The sequence below is a fragment of the Staurois parvus genome, unplaced genomic scaffold (assembly GCF_062004578.1).
Source record: "Staurois parvus isolate SC_StPar_1 unplaced genomic scaffold, SC_StPar_1.0 ptg000175l, whole genome shotgun sequence".
NCBI lineage: Eukaryota > Metazoa > Chordata > Amphibia > Anura > Ranidae > Staurois > Staurois parvus.
The window spans coordinates 8659691-8677425 of NW_028317971.1; the positions used below are offsets into that span (position 1 = coordinate 8659691).

At 45.8% G+C, this 17735-nt stretch overlaps 1 protein-coding gene across 1 annotated transcript in view; it reads left to right on the forward strand.

The window, feature by feature from the left end:
- ZC3HC1 (zinc finger C3HC-type containing 1) overlaps positions 1 to 17735 on the forward strand; it is a 45946-nt gene that overhangs the window by 12128 nt on the left and 16083 nt on the right. Inside the window, exons 4-5 of the mRNA XM_089676916.1 lie at positions 97 to 180; positions 2627 to 2754. Coding sequence (XP_089533042.1) covers positions 97 to 180; positions 2627 to 2754 — 212 coding nt within the window. The remainder of the gene's footprint in view (positions 1 to 96; positions 181 to 2626; positions 2755 to 17735) is intronic.

A 17735-nucleotide genomic window follows, 5' to 3' on the forward strand; every position in this document is an offset into this window, starting at 1 on the left:
GAATTTGTTTTATGTGGGTATAGGAATTCTTCACTGTTTTTGACAGCACGTATATAGATAAAAACACTGTACTGAAATGTATGACTTTGTGTTCAGATAAGCAGCGCTGTGTGGAGTTACAAGAAGAACTAAAGACCTCTCATGAAAAGTTCTGCTTTTGGCCAGACAGTCCTAGTCCAGGTAGGGCTTTTGGTGGAGTTTGTGTACATCTGTAACTTTCCAAGAAATACATGTGTCTCAATATATGATAACCTTTTTCAGTTATTCACTGTTTTCAAATGACCATCTCTTAGTTTGATGCCATTGTGGCAAATTTACTTTCGTAAGTTGATTTATATAATCACAGACCTTATTTAAATGTTGATTATCCTGGTGTATTTATGTGTGATGGTAAACTGAGCAATGGATAATAGAACTTTATGTATTGTATAGCCTTGGTTTATACCCAGTTTGCTTACCAGGGAGCTGTGATATTTTAAGGAGATTGTCCCTCTTATAAAAATTACAGCAAAGACACTTTTAAACATATTTACTGATGGTAATCTTCAAACAGGTACTTTTAAATAATTGCAAGCTTTTTATTTTTTTTCCTATCTTCTTTTTCTTTTCTTTCCCATTATTCGCACAGTGCATGGCTGTCTTTAACACAGGGCAAAAGGGTCAGCTGCCCTGGGCATTATTGGTGGGCCCAAAGTAGCTGCTCCTTAAACCTGCTTTTTTCAAGGTTTGCCGGTACTGGCCACAGATAGAGCAGTCAGCCACATTTACCTCCTCTAGTCCCGGCTGCAGCCTTGGCGGGACTGAGTAATCTGTCCTCTTCCGCTCCCCGCACAACTTCAATTCCACTGCGGGAAGCTGCCGCTGCTGTTGCGGCACGTGTGGGTAGTCTGGGGCTTTCTGCCTCCGTGCCGCCCCGCCCCCCTTCCCAAGGCCCTACTGTGACCGTGTCCGATCAATCCCATCAGCACATAGCAGGTGCCCCATGCTGCCCTGTGCTCACAGTGACAGACCTGACTAGCACAGCTGTGGTGCGCAGCTTAACCCCTACACTGCTGGCGAGCGCACAATGTTCCTGCACTCTGCACTGATTTACTATCCCAGGGTCTTTTCGTTCTAATGTCACCCTACAATAGGAGGGGCCCTGGACTAGATGTAGCTGTCTTTCTATGGAGGGGCCCCTGAATTGGAGATAGTAGTCTTTCTATGGAGGGCCTCCGGCCCCTGAACTGGAGGTGGCAGTCTCCCTATAGAGGGGTCCCTGGACTGGAGGTAGCAGCCTCTCCTATGTAGGGCATCTATAGAGAGATTGCTACCTCCAGTCCAGGGACACTTTCATTAAAAGATTGCAACCTCCAGTCCAGGGACACCTTCATTAAGAGATTGCTACCTCCAGTCCAGGGGCACCTTCATTAAGCGATTTCCACCTCCAGTCCAGGGGTCCCTCCATATGGAGACTGCCACGTTCAGTCAAGAGGCCCCTCCACAGAAAGATTGCCATGCTAACCACTAGCAACCAATCAGTGAGTGGTGATGATGTGCAGTAACCTCTAGCTACCAGTTAGTGAACAGTAGTGATCTGCTGTTACCTCTAGCAAACAACCAGTGAGTAGTAATCATGTGCAGTAGCCTCTAGCAACCAATCAGTGAGTCGTAAGGATGTGCAGTAATCTTTATCAACCAATCAGTGAGTGGTAAGATTGTGCAGTAACTTTTAGCAACCAGTCAGAGAGTGTTAATGATATTCTGTAACCTCTGGTAACCAATCGCAATCACTGCGTGATCTGCTCAGAGCAGAGCAGGTGGAGAATGAAATTGCAAGGTGGGAGGTCGGGGCCCAAGAAAACGTTTGCTAGGATCCAATCAGTATTAAAGACGGCCCTGTCACAGTGGCCATTTTATACTAAGGGCAGATGAATCCATCTTCCTTTACTTCCAGGAACTCGGCCTGGAACTCTTTGTCTGCCTCCTGTAACAAGTGACAGGAAGTTCCCAGGATACAGATGTAAGGCCATGGTGATTTAAAGGTGAAATAACACTTGCCTTTGAAAAAGCTGGGCTATCAGAGCCCACGCAGCCAGTTCAGCGATCCAGGGATTTAAAATTCCCACTCTTCTGTGCAGCGCATCCAGGGCTTCATTGTTCAGGCGCTGACAGGAATCGCCAGAATTGCTTTGGTCCATCCTGGAAGCACTGCACATTTTAGCTTCCCCAGAGACAAGTACACTGAGGACCCGAGGGGCAGGGAGGTGAGATTGTAAAATGCAACTAATACTTTGTGAATGTAGGATGATTTCACATCAACATGCAGAACTGTATGCTACAGTGATATTATTTTTTTTTTTTGTGAAAGGGGGAAAAATCCACTTTAAGTATTGTTATTGCATGCTTCCTGACCTAATTCCTATTGTTCCAAATATAGTGATGTTCATTGTCTGAACCAGGAAGACTTGCACAATACTTAGATTCTACAAATTTTTGAAGGTTCACAAAAAACCTTCTGGCCCTTTTCATGGAAAGAGCCATGGTCAGGACTATGGCAAGGTCTTCAATTACAGGTGTGCTTAGCCCTTTATATTTTTACATCCTGGGTGGATCAGATTTACTAATCCTCTCTTTCTAATTGCAGATCACTTCTGGGCTCTTCTAGTATGTGAACCATCATCTGTGCTCAGTGACTTTATTGACCGTTTTCAAAACCTTTGTCGATTAGAGTTGCAGCTTCCAGCTCTCAAACAGGACGACTTGAAAAGTATGGTAAGTATCTTTTGCTTAGGACTACTTAAAGCTTAACTCCAGCCTTGAGAGAAAAAAAGGCCACTTTCACTGAAATACTCATTAGTGCTGTCAGCCTGCAGAAAGTTCTCCAAATCTAATAGCTGCCGACTTGATTCTGAGTTGAATGACACCCAACCACCCACAGCCTTGAAGCCTGACAGTTATGGCTACATTCACCAAAGCACTGTGAACTGCTGAATGTTTAGCCAATGGCTATTCTCCATTGCTAACTTTCTAACAATGCTATTTGCCTGAATGTTATGCTAATCCAACCTGACATAATAAGTATGCAATCGGTGAAAGTCTGCATTTCTGAAATTATATTAAGCCCATGATACTGAATGAGCAGTTGCAGTAGGTTAGCAGTGACGGCTTGATATGTTCTACCATGGGTTTTCTTAATAACATCATTCAATCTTCTTTTAAAATGACTGTGTTTCTAAACTGCTCTGTTACACCCCTTTCCACGTTCCTTTTTTTTTTTTTCTTGCCTAAAAATTGAAAAGAGAGGTTTTCCACATGTATGACCATGTGATGGCCGCAGTGCAAACAGAACTTCCACATTCTTCAGTTTATAATTCACAGTTTTCTTCATACAGAAATGTGTGTGGGTGTGTCACATGGCTTTATAGTTACAAGGTTCAGCTTTGGCACTGCAAATATAGTTCAGATGGTCAACTTTTTTAAGGTTTCGGCCTTTAGTTTGCTGACAAATAAGACATATATGGGTCTTGGAGGCCAGGTTCCACTTCACTGCTTTGGGACTTAAACAATATGTAAACCCAACATGTCATATTCCTGACATGTGACGTGTACCATGTACTCGTATGAAAAGAACCCTGTTCTCTTTGTATTGCTTCCTTTGTGTGAAATACCTTGTGTTCCTTCTAGTTCCTCTGCTTTCCTATTAAAAACTTACCACACTAAGCAGGAGAGCACAGCTTGGTGAGTTTTCTGGCTGTGCTGGGAGCTAATCCAATGAGCAGGCTTGTGCTGAAAACTCAGCTTGCTTTTCTGCAATGATTAGGCTTGTGCTAACAGCCCTCTGAACAGTCAATCACTGGGAAGATCAATGTACTGCTGTTTCTCCTCCCTGCGCTCGTGCTGCAGCTGAGAACAGTGGGAATGTGATCACTTATTGGGGAAAAAAGGGGGGGAAGGGTATTTTATAATGTTTTATTTACAGCCATGGCCGAAAATATTGGCACCTCTGCATTTCTGTCAAATAATGCACCACTTCACCCAAAAAATTGTTGCAATTACAAGTGTTTAGGCATTCTCATGTTTATTTCTTTTGTATTGGTATGACCCAGAAAAACTGGAGAAACAAAAAGCCAAATCTTACACATTCCACCCAAAACCCCAAAAATGGACTGGACAAAATTATTACCACACTCTATTTAATATTTGGCAGCACACCCCTTGGAAAAAAAAACTGAAATCAATCACTTCCTGTAACCATCAATGAGTCTCTTACACCTTTCTGCTGAAATTTTTTACCACTCTTCTTTTGCCAACTGCTTCAGGTCTCTCAGATTGTAAGGGTTCCTTTTCCCATCTGCTGTTTTGAGATCTCTCCACTGTTGCTCTATAGTTTTGAGATCTGGACTCATTGTTGGCCAGTTCAGTATTCTCCAGTGCTTTGTCTGAAACCATTTTTCAGTCCTTTTTGACATGTGCTTTGGGCCATTCTCCTGCTATAAGACCCATGACCTCTGATGGAGACCCAACTTTTTTGACACTGGGCCCTACATTGCACCCCAGAATTCTTTGGTAGCCTTCAGATTTCCTAATTCCATGCACACAGTCAAGACAACCAGTTCCTGAAGCAGCAAAGCAACCCCAAAACATCAGTGAACCTCTACCATGTTTGACTGTAGGGACTGTATTCTTTTCTATAAAGGCCTCATTGCTTTTTCTGAAAACAGTAGAATGATGGGTTTTACCAAAAAGCTGTAATTTTATTTAGTCTGTCCACAGCACATTCTCCCAAAAGGATTTTGGCTTCCTCAGCTAAGTTTTGGAAAACTCCAATCTGGCTTTTTTATGTTTCTTTGTCAGCAGTGGGGTCCTCCTGGGCCTCCTACCCTAGCGTCTCTTTTCATTCAGATTGCAACGCATGGTGCGAGCTGACACAGTTGTACCCAGTGCCTGAAGATCAGCTTGAATTTGTCTGGAAGTTGATCGAGGTTCTTTATCCACCATTCAAACAATCCTTCATTGCAGTCTTTGATTCATTTTTCACTTTTGGGCTACATGCAGGGAGATTAGCTACAGTGCCACGGGCTGTAAATTTCGTGACAATGTTGCACATAGTGGACGCAGAAACAATAATATCTCTGGAGATGGACTTGTAACCTTAAGATTGTCCATTCTTTTCATTAATGTTTGTTCTCAAATCCTCAGACAATTCTTTGCTGCTGTTTCTCTTCTCCATGCGGCAAACAGAGACAAACAGGTTGAGGTAGTGTTTCACCATTCTAACTGGTTGCCAGTGTGGTTTCTATATTGCCAGCACCTGTTAATTGATACAGGTGAGTTTAATTACAAGTTACAGGAGCATCACAAACTTGGAATTCAGTTATTTCTTACAATTTAGAGAAGGTGCCAATCATTTTGTCCAATCCATTTTTGGGGTTTTACAAACAAAATAAATGAGCATGAGAATGCCTAAACATTTTGTAATTTCAACAAGCAAAGTGGTGCATTATCTGAGAGAAATGCAGGGGTGCCAATATTCTTGGCCATGACTGTGTGTGTGTGTGTGTGTGTGTGTATATATATATATATATATATATATATATATGTCTACACACCCCTGTTAAAATGTCAGGAGGTTTCTGTGATATAAGAAAATGAGACAAAGACAAATAATTTCAGAAATTTTTCCACCTTTTAATGTGACCTATAAACTGTACAACGCAATTTAGCAATCTGAAATCTTTGGGGGAAGTAAACATAAAAAGCTAAAATTAATGTGGTTGCATAAGTGTGCACACCCTCTTATAACTGGGGATGTAGCTGTGTTCAGAATTAAGCAATCACATTCAAAATCATGTTAAATAGGAGTCGGTACACACCTACCATCATTTAAAGTGCCTCTGATTAACCCCAAATAAAGTTCAGCTGTTCTAGTAGGTCTTCCCTGACATTTTCTTAGTCGCATCCTACAGCAAAAGCCACGGTCCGCATAGAGCTTCCAAAGCATCAGAGGGATCTCACTGTTAAAAGGTATCAGTAAGGAGAAGGGTACAAAAGAATTTCCAAGGCATTAGACATACCATGGAACACAGTGAAGACAGCCATCAAGTAGAGAAAATATGGCACAACAGTGACATTACCAAGAACTGGATGTCTCTCCAAAATTGATGAAAAGACGAGAAGAAAACTGGTCTGGGAGGCTGCCAAGAGGCCTACAGCAACATTAAAGGAGTTGCAGGAATATCTGGTAAGTACTGGCTGTGTGGTACATGTGACAACAATCTCCCATAGTCTTCATATGTCTGGGCTATGGGGTAGAGTGCCAAGACGGAAGCCTTTTCTTAAGAAGAAAAATTTCCAAGCCCAGCTAAATTTTTCAAAAACACATCTGAAGTCTCCCAAAAGCATGTGAGAAATTGTGTTATGGTCTGATGAAACCAAGGTTGAACTTTTTGGCCATAATTCCAAAAGGTATGTTTGATGCAAAAACAACACTGCACATCACCAAAAGAACACCATACCCACAGTGAAGCATGGTGGTGGCAGCATCATGCTTTGGGGCTGTTTTTCTTCAGCTGGAACTGGGGCCTTAGTCAAGGTAGAAAGAATTATGAACAGTTCCATATACCAATCAATATTGGCACAAAACCTTCAGGCTTCTGCTAGAGAGCTGAACATGAAGAGGAGCTTCATCTTTCAGCATATCAATGACCCAAAGCATACATCCAAATCAACAAAGGAATGGCTTCACCAGAAGAAGATTAAAGTTTTGGAATGGCCCAGCCGGAGCCCAGACCTGAATCCGATCAAAAATCTGTGGAGTGATCTGAAGAGGGCTGTGCACAGGAGATGCCCTCGCAAGCTGACAGATTTGGAGTGTTTTTTCAAGGAAGAGTGGGCAAATATTGCCAAGTCAAGATGTGGCGTGGTGATAGACTAATACCCAAAAAGACTGAGTGATGTAAAAAAATCAAAAGATGCTTCAACAAAGTATTAGTTTAAGGGTGTGCACACTTATGCAACTATATTATTTTAGTTTCTTATTTTTACTTCCCTCCACCTAAAAGATTTCAGTTTGTTGTTCGACTGAGTTTTACAGTTTATAGGTTACATTAAAGGTGGAAAATGTTCTGAAATGATTTATCTGTCTCATTTTTTTACATCACAGAAACCTGACATTTTAACAGGGGTGTCTAGACGTGTTTTATATTCTGTGTGTGTATGTATGTATATATGTGTGTGTGTGTGTGTGTTTGTTTATATTTATATATATATATATATATATATATATATATATATATATATATATATATATATATATATATATATATATTTACACACACAAATGTTTTGCCTTTTATCTCTAGTTTAAACCAAATGAGTTGTTTTACAAGGTACGGGTTTACATATACATTAACATTTAACCCCTTTACGCCGGCGCCTCCCGGCTTCTGGAACCCTTAAAGGGGTTTAGGGTCATGTGATCGCCATGACGCGCCGTCACGGCGGTCACATGATCGGGAAAGGTCCCGATCAAAAGAGAAGATCGGGACCTTTCCGTGAGTACCGGACATGTGTGCTGGGAGCGCGCAGGGTGCATGCTCTCGGCATTTGCGGCCTCTCGGCGTCTAGGCCGAGATGCCGGGAGGCCTCACATTTGTGTGCGGTCGGCGTAAAGAGATTAAAATAGAAAAGAACAAGGCACACTTTGAGGATCATGCCAGAGGCTGCTAAATGTATCTTTAAATGGTGTGTTCCTATGTCTGTTTGTCTTATGCAAACATTTAGGTAGGAAAAAGGAGCAGTTGTTTAAACAATGCATTTTTCACGAATAGTTGAATTATAACTAATCCCAGAAAAAATAAATTTCAATTTGTTGCTTTACCCTAGTGCAGTGGTCGGCAAGCCGCGGCTCGCGAGCCACATGCGGCTCTTTACACGCTTTAATGCGGCTCTTGTGTGCCGGGCGCCCGCTCCCCTCCCTCCTCTCGGGAGGCAGGGACTCTGCAGCGTGATCCAAAAAAAAACAGCCAGGGCAGCGCGCTCAAATGCAATGATTGGCCAGTCTCGCTGCCACTCACATCCTGATAGCCAGTGATTGGCTGTCAGGATGTGTGTAGGCGGGGCAGCGTGATGAACGTGAGAGGAGCTAGGCTCCTCTCACAGAACGCCCTGAAGACCGGAACGGCACGGGAACACGGCGAGAGGAACGCGCGGAGCAAAGGTAAGTGAATTGACACAGGGGGGACTTGGCTTACTACTTGCTACTTACTACTACTATATGAGGGATGAATTAATATGGGGGATGAATTACTATGGGGGATGAATTACTATATGAGGGATGAATTAATATGGGGGATGAATTACTATGGGGGACGAATTACTATAGGGGGGACGAATTACTATATGGGGGATGAATTACTATGGGGGATGAATTACTATATGGGGGATGAATTACTATATGGAGGATGAATTACTATAAAAACTTATTGAAACTAAAAACAGTGTACCATCCTATGTATTTTCAGTTTTAAAAATGTGGCTCTCAAAATAAATTTCAATCGTGGTTTTGGCTCAGTTGAAAAAAAAGGTTGCCCACCACTGCCCTAGTGAATACATTAGAGGGGGTTACTTTTTGGAACAGAGTTGCTTTTTGGGTGTTTTTGATATTATGGCTCTTCAGAGACATTATGAAGCTAAAATCCTAACTTTGGGTATGCAACCGAAATTGTACCTCATCCTATTTTGACCTTATACTGGCTGTTGATTATTATTATTGTTTTTCACTTTTCCCTAAAAAATTAAAATTACTTGCGTGTTTGTAATTTTACATTAAGAGACACAGGATGAAGAAATTATAGAACATTGGGTTATGCTGCTACATTCACAAGATTGGACACTGACAAACAAATCTGCAAGGCCTAGTTATAGCTCTTCTTATTCCTTTTTTTTTTAATTTTTTATTTTTTTCCACAGATCGGCTAGTGCTGTACAGGTACAGTGCCACAGTGGAAGCTTGTCCCTGAAAACTTCTGAGGGAGGCAAAGGCTGTTTGGATGGGGCATTTCCCCTAGATCCTGTGTTTGTTTTCAGCATGTCTGTTTGAACACAACAGAGCATGTAAGGACCACCACAGTGAAAAAGTAGGGTTTTGCCCTTTATGCAGGATGCCTAGTGGTGCTTTTTATTTGCTCCCGTCATTCCCCTAAGGCAGGGGTCCTGAAACTTTTTAAACAGGGGACCAGTTCACGGACCTTCACGCTGTTGGGGGGCCGGACTATAGTTTTATAAAAAAATTACAATATTTAAAATGCACTGTACTCTGTAACGCGCCGGACACCGCAATGCACTGTACTCTGTAATGCGCCGGACACCGCAATGCACTGTACTCTGTAACGCGCCGGACCCAGCAATGCACTGTACTCTGTAACACGCCAGAACCGGAAAAGCACTGTACTCTGTAACGCGCCGGACCCCGCAATGCACTGTACTCTGTAACGCGCCGGACCCCGCAATGCACTGTACTCTGTAACGCGCCGGACCCCGCAATACACTGTACTCTGTAACGCGCCGGACCCCGCAATGCACTGTACTCTGTAACGCGCCGGACCCCGCAATGCACTGTACTCTGTAACGCGCCGGACCCCGCAATGCACTGTACTCTGTAACGCGCCGGACCCCGCAATGCACTGTACTCTGTAACGCGCCGGACCCCGCAATGCACTGTACTCTGTAACGCCCCGGGCACCGCAATGCACTGTACTCTGTAACGCCCCGGGCACCGCAATGCACTGTACTCTGTAACGCCCCGGGCACCGCAATGCACTGTACTCTGATACACTGAACTGCATTTTTCATCTTAATGCGTTTTCTGCATTAAGGTAAAAACACCCCACTCTCTGTCATAGCCCCCCATCCCTAAACACTTACCTGGTAGCTGTCACTGTTTCAGCACTGTTTCTGGCTCCAGCACTGCTCCACTCACTTCCTGGTTTCACAGAAGACACTTAAAAAGTTGGCCCTTCCTCTATTGAATCCTGCCATTTCTGTCTAAACAAGATTCTGACTGTTCCTGTAGAGGACATCCCAAGGTTTAAAGACCCTGTGGGCTATAATTTCTTTCCAAGACATTATTCTCCCATGCCTGTTTTGTATGCCCTTTGATGGGAATTGCGTCGTTGCCAAATCCCTGGAAAATGTTATCAAAACTGTCACAGGAGGGAAAAAAAGTATCCTTTTGACCCAGCAAAAGAAGGCTAGGCCTCTATCTGGGAAACCTTCTACCTGGCAGGCTAAAAAGAGTACCTTTTAGTTTCTCCCCAGCCTTCAAGGCAAAGCCTGGGACTAGGTTCTGCCAAAAATCTTGGACTCACAAATCTCCCAATCCACAAGCAAGTCCTCCTTGGAATGAGGGGATACCACCACTTGTCAGAGTGGGGGCATCTATTGGCCTTTGTAGACACCTGGTTCCAGGACATTTTGGATGTTTGGGTCCAGAATGTAGTTTCCAGGAGCTACAAACTAGAATTTCAATGTATGTCTTCACCTGCCAATATCCCTGCAAAAGACTAGTGGACCACCATATTTCTCCAGTGCGCTGCTCTCAAGGTCTCATAGCCATTGTTCCAGAAAAGAAAAGGTTCCAGGGTTTTTACTCAGATCATTTCCATATTATGCATCCTTCATGTGCAAAAGTTCCACATAAATTCTACTAAGTCAGTTATTGCTTCTTTCCATGCAGGAGACTTTCTTGCCTCTGTGGACTTCAAAGATGCCTACTTGTATGTCCCCATTTTTTCCACTTTTGTGGTGGGCACCCAAAATTACCAGTTTGTTCCCCTTCCTTTTGGTCTATCCACTGCACCTCAGGACTTCACCAAGGTGCTAGCCCATGTACTTGCTCTAGGAACAATAAGGATAATATAGGGGGTATTGTTCGGCGAGTAACACAAAACACATGGTCTACCAGTGTATCATCCCAAAGTTTTTACAGGAAGGATACATAGATATATGGGACTTTGAATATACCACAGGTAACCACAATATACAATGATAACCAGCAACTGTAAAAACATCAATTTTATATCCTTAAAACCTAGACATGGTGTCAGACTATACATAAAATATAACCTGTGGCAGAGCGTCCCAAAGGAACCTTGGGAAAGTTCTATTTGGGGTTTATAGATCTCCCAGGATCCTTACCTATACCTTTTAGGGATCTCTGATGTGAGGTCCAGTGCAGGGCTTACCTCTCTCCATGGGCAATTAAATCTACCTGGGACCTGTAGCCAGGGCTCTCCTTACATCAGTAACATGGTCTTTAATACGTTTCCACTGTCGTTTTCTCATACTGACGTAAAATGATCTGCATCTACATGTCATAGACTATACGATCCCACTTGTATCGCAATTGACAAAGTGTCCTGGTTTAAACCTTTGTGAATTGGGAAGGAGTATTTCCTTATCATCATTTGTATATTGATAATAGTCATATCTGCCACATTTATAAGTGCCTTTGGAAAGGGAATCACAAGGTTCTTTATGACCATGGAAGGAAAAAATTACTAGACACCAAGGTGTCGCTTAAAGATATATTGCATCTAAGGCCCCACGTACACGGGACACTTCTGAATGATGGAAACTGACTGCTGGAAAACGTAGGTTAAAAAACGTCTGTTTAGCCACATTTGCATAACGTGTTTATGCGCATTTGTGTTTAGAAGCGTTTTTTAAAGATAAACACAGGAGAACCTGCCAAATGCCCAGAATGCACTGAAAAGTGGTAAATTAACTATTTCAGACTGTTTCAGAGAAATAGAGAGAGTAGAAGCATAGATAGCAGTATGTGTTGAGATTAGCTTAGGTGTGAGTTGCTCATTAACATTTCTTTTGTTTCCAAGGGTGGGAAAGGTGTCTGGTGGAGTGAGTCATTAAGGCCACCTGGTAGGGGGTCTTCAGGAGGAATTTGAGGTGTGAATGGTCATTAACATATCTTTCCCGAGTCATCTTCTAGGACAGCTCACTTGAGAGATAGGGCTCCTCCCAGGAAACACCCGCTCCACCTTTTTTTCCCCTTTATAGGCGTCCTCTCTCCCATTGGCCCCCAGTTTTAGTGTTTCCTCCGGCCAGGAAGGAGCTACGCCCGTTTTTTATTTTTTGTCTGGGCTCTCTGGCGGAGTACAGAGGGTTCCTGGCTGAGGCCCCCCCTTCCTCCAAGCGAGGCAGGGGCCTTGTGAGGGGGGGGACCTTTCAGCCAGTTTCACTCTGGATGCCCGTTGTAGGGTGGGGGCGTCGGCCCCAGATGGTCCCAGCGGGGCTCTCCAGGGGGGTAGAGCCCGCTCCGCCGACCGAGGCATTGGTGCCTTTCCCTGCGGGGTTTCAGGTAAGTCTTACCTGCTCCTGGATCCCGGCAGCATGGCCAGGAGGCTCGGCTGCGGAGGGTCTGGACATTGCGATCGCGTCACTTCCGGGCGCCGGGTGTCGTCACTTCCGGCGCAGGAGCAGGGAACGGCCGCCGCCATCTTGGAAATGGGCGGCGGGCCGTGGAAGGAACCCGTGCCACGGCCGCTTCTCCACCGTGAGAGGGGGATCGGCGAGGGGGGATCGCAGGGGGGGGGCGGAGCCCACCAGCCCCTGAAAAACCGCCGCACCGAGGCAGAGTCTGCGGCAGCATGGAGGCAGATCTGTCAGGAGCGGGGGAGGCCTGCAGTAAGGTAAGGGCCTTTGTTTGGCAACTCTCTTTTGTTTTTACCCCCCTTCTCCCTCCTTCTGAAGACCCTTCCGGTGCTGGAGAAAGCGGTAGCCTTCATCGCGGACGCATCAGCAGAGACCATCAGACTCTCTGCTAGATCTACAGCGCTCATAAACACGGCAAGGAGGGCTATCTGGCTGAAATCGTGGCAGGGGGATCTGGCCTCCAAATCTAAACTCTGTGGCCTGCCGTTTGAAGGAAAACTCCTTTTCGGGCCGGAGCTGAATTCAGTCCTGGAAAGGTCGGCCGACAGGAAAAAGAGCTTCCCGGTCCCCAGCAGGCAGGTTGGACGGAAGGGGTTTCGCCCATCCAGGCGATACGCGTCGAGGGAAGCTAGGTTCCAAACCCAGCGCCCAGGCTGGGGCGCGAGAAGAGGCAGGAACAAGCCGAGAGGCAGGGGAGGTTTCCTTTTCAACCCCAGCCAGAATAGACCCAAAACCCAGCCGAAGTGACTGGAGAGGCCAGGTGGGAGCGAGGCTGGGGCGCTTCCACGCACAATGGCTAAGGATAACCCAGAACACCTACATTCTGGAGGCCATCCACAGGGGGTACAGAATAGAGTTCACAAGGACCCCCCCTCAGAGATTCTTTGCAACACCCCTGCCAAAGGACAGGGCCATGGCGGATGCGCTGGTGGACCTCCTACAAGATATGCTCAGTCAGAACGTTATCTGCCAGTTGAGAGAAGAGGAAAGGGGAAGTGGATTCTTCTCCCATTTCTTTCTAAGGAAAAAACCGTCAGGTGCTTACAGGATGATATTGAATCTGCGGAAGGTGAACGAGTTCGTGAGGCCCAGCAAATTCCGTATGGAATCCATATACACGGTGAAGGAACTCCTTTCACCTGGGGTGTTCATGGCCTCGATAGATCTGCAAGACGCATACCTGCATGTCCCGATAAGAGAAGATTCCAGGAGATTCCTGAGGTTTGCGCTGGAAGGAGAAAAGGGTCCGGTGCTATTTCAGTTCAACACACTCCCCTTCGGCCTGTCGTCGGCCCCAAGGATATTCACCAAGATTTTAGCGGAGCCTTTAAGAGTTTTGAGACTGGAAGGGATAAACATCATCCCCTATTTGGACGACCTGCTTTTATTTGCGGACACAGAGGGAGGCCTGAGATCGCACATCGAACGTACGATATCTTTTCTGGAAAGTTTGGGGTGGCTTATCAACAAGGAGAAGTCACAGCTAACCCCCTCCAAGAGGATTACGTACTTGGGGTACGTCCTGGACTCCGCACAGGCCCGATCGTACCTAACATCAGAAAAAGCCCTCAACCTGCGGCAGGACACAAGGGCCCTCCGGAGGATGTCGACCTGCACGGTCAGGACCGCGATGAGAATAATCGGGCGGATGACAGCGGCAATACCAGGGGTGCAATGGGCGCAACTTCACTCCAGGGTTCTGCAAAATCACACCCTTTCCCACTGGGATGGCAGCCGAGCAGGTCTGAGTTCCAGGATCCGCATCACGCACGAAGTGAAGGAATCGCTAAGGTGGTGGGGAAGCATCCTCACCTTGGAACGAGGAAGAAGTTGGAGGCTGGCCAGCCCACTGCGGATCACCACGGATGCAAGCATGACTGGTTGGGGCGCCCATATGGAAGACGGCCTGGCCCAGGGCACGTGGGGTGCAGTAGACTCCAGCAGGTCGTCAAATTACAGGGAGCTGTTGGCAGTTTTCAAGGCACTTACGATCTTTCAGGAAAAGATAAGGGGGAGAGGTGTCCAGATTCTCTCCGACAATACCACTGCAGTGGCGTATTTGAACAGGCAGGGAGGCACAAGGTCCCCAAGGCTGATGGAGTTGGCCGGATCCCTCCTGAGCTGGGCGGAGGAAAACCTGGAGTTCATCATGGCAGTACATCTGAAAGGGGACCTGAACCAGTTGGCGGATCAGCTGAGCCGAAGAGAGGTCATCCAGACAGAATGGTGCCTCAGCCAGTCAGCGTTCGATCAGATTTGCGCCAGGTGGGGCTCCCCCTCTATCGATCTATTTGCCAACGGCCAGAACACAAAGCGGGAAAGGTACTTCTGCCTGCAGAAGGACCCCAAAAGCGAGGGGATAGATGCGCTAGCCCAGCAGTGGGAAGGAGACCTCCTTTATGCCTTCCCTCCATTCAGACTACTGCCGAAGGTGATACAGAAGATCCAGTTGTCTCAAGCCAAAGTTATTCTGATCGCGCCATTCTGGCCCAAGAGATCTTGGTTCTCCCGGTTGAAGGAGCTCAGTTTAGCAGACCCTTGGATGATACCACCCACACGCGATTTACTCACCCAGGGGAGGGTGATGCATCCTCATCCAGAAAGGCTGTCCTTAGCGGCGTGGCTTCTGAGCGGGACAGGCTAGCAGAAAAGGGGCTCTCGGCAAGAGTGGTCGCCACCCTCTTGGATGGCCGGAAGAGGTCGACGAACGCCTTGTACGACAAGGTCTGGAAGAAGTTTTCCGCCTGGAAGGTCAGAAACGAAGCACCGGGCACGCCCATTTTGCATACAGTTCTTGAATTCCTTCAAGCCGGGGCGGATAAGAATCTGGCTGCCAATACCCTCAAAGTACAGGTAGCGGCTCTGTCGAACTTTCTCGAGCTGAGGTTGGCGGCAGACCCATTAGTAATCAGATTCCTGAGGGCTATCTCCAGGCGCCGTGCCCCGTCCTTGCCAAAACTTCCAACATGGGACCTGGGCACAGTCCTGAAGAGCTTTCAGCGGGGGCCTTTCGAACCGCTGGATGAGTGTTCGGTCAGATCTTTGACTCTTAAAACCATCCTCCTCACGGCACTAGTTTCTGCCCGCAGGGTCAGCGAGTTGCATGCCCTTTCAGTGATCGAACCGTACTGCACCATCTTATTGGATAGAATCATCCTCCGCACGGACCCGGCCTTCCTACCTAAGGTCGCGTCACACTTCCATAGATCTCAGGAAATAGTAATACCTTCCCTGGAGGCCGATCCGGGCAGCGCGGAGGACTGTAGCAGGTTAGACGTTAGACGGTGTTTGATCACGTACATCGAACGCACAAAGACATGGAGACACTCGTCCCGGCTTTTCGTCCTATTCCAGGGGCCAAGGAAGGGGGACGGTGCCTCCAAGGGCACCATCGCCAGATGGATCAGGGAGGCAGTTTCGGAAGGTTACAAGTCGGCAGTCCTGTCACCACCGCCCGGCCTAAAAGCCCACTCCACGAGGGCCACTGCGGCCTCCTGGGCGGAAAAAGGGGGGGCCTCCCCCGGACAGATCTGCAGAGCCGCAACGTGGTCCAGTTTCGCCACCTTCACTAAGCATTACAGGCTGGATCTGATCGGCAGCAAGGACCAGGCATTTGGCAGGAAGGTCCTACAAGCAGGGTGCCCGCCCTAATGTACGTATTTCTATTCTACTCCTCTCAAGTGAGCTGTCCTAGAAGATGACTCGGGAAAACGCAGTTATTTACCTGTTAACTGTATTTCCAGGAATCTTCTAGGACAGCGTAACTCCCCCCCTGATTACTGTTTGATCACACAATTATGTGCAGGTATGTTGCGAACCTATGGGGAATGTCTTTATTACCGGTTTTCTTCTTTGTTTTCTCCTAGGCCTTCGGTCATATTCTTATACTGGGGGCCAATGGGAGAGAGGACGCCTATAAAGGGGAAAAAAAGGTGGAGCGGGTGTTTCCTGGGAGGAGCCCTATCTCTCAAGTGAGCTGTCCTAGAAGATTCCTGGAAATACAGTTAACAGGTAAATAACTGCGTTTTTGTTTCCAAGGGTGGGAGAGGTCTGAGGTGTGAATTGGTCATTACAATGTGTGACAAGCTTGGTAGGAACATCCTGTGTTCAGTGTTTTGTCCATTTGAGTACCTTGAAAACGCTTTGCATGCATTTTCATGATGAAAAAAGGCTCTGGACAACATCGGGAGCTGGAAGAGTTAAAAAAAAAATGTGCAAACGCTTATAAACGCGATTTACCGCATTTTGCGTTTGAAGCATTGATAAAATCGACTGCTGAACACAAGTTTTCTGCGTTCAAAAAGACGACTGTAAACTCAAATGCCTGTAAACGAAGATGTATACATGGGCACATAGGAAAACATTAGGGTGAGTTCAGGGGCTGCTGAAAAAAACGCTGAACAGCTCCTAAACGTGAGTTTATCAGCTGTAGTGTACATGAATCCTGAAGGTAATCTGTATTTTGTCATCTATGAATTTATTGATAACCGGGTTCTCCGTTAAAATATGCCAGTGTTTATCAAACACTGAACTAATCTGTTTGGATTGATTTAGGGCTGAAACAATCGACATCATCAATTATAATCAATTATGAAAATAGTTGGTCAGCCGATTAGTTGGCCTGCATACAGAATGCATTATTTACATATCAGAAAATACAGTGCATCACACATATAGCTCAGTACACAGTCCATACATGTCAGTAAGTGCCTGGGAACTTGTGAATATTTGAAGTGCAATGCCTTGTTATACATGTAGTTCTGGGCAGGTGAAGGAAGTGAGTGATTCCAAAGGCAGACGTTTTTTTTACCTTGTTATAGGGGTACTTTATACTATACATTGCGTCTTGCTATAGGGGCACTCTGAAGGCAGGGGCAGCCAGAAGCGCCAGTGGGGGACCGCAGAAGAGGAGAATCATGGCTGCTCTGTGCAAAACTACTGCACATAGCAGGTTAAAAAAAAAAAAAAGGTTTACAAGGTCTGCAGAGAAAATCAGCATCTGAACCCAGACAAGCTGGGAGCTGGTAGACTGGTGGTAATATAAGGCATTACAATTAAATATAAACTAAAAGTATTGTCCATTATATTTGAATCAATATATCCATACAAAAAAGTCTCCACCTTTAGTAGTACTTTAATATAAAAGATTTATATCCCACTCTTCCACCCTTCCTATATAATATTACTTTCACTGTTTCACAGTATAAATGAACCCCTTATAGTAGTGATTATCTGCTGTTTTTGTGCTGCAAAGGGTAAATATTTAGTTTTTTTGCTGCTGCTAAATGTCTTTTGCTGGCCAT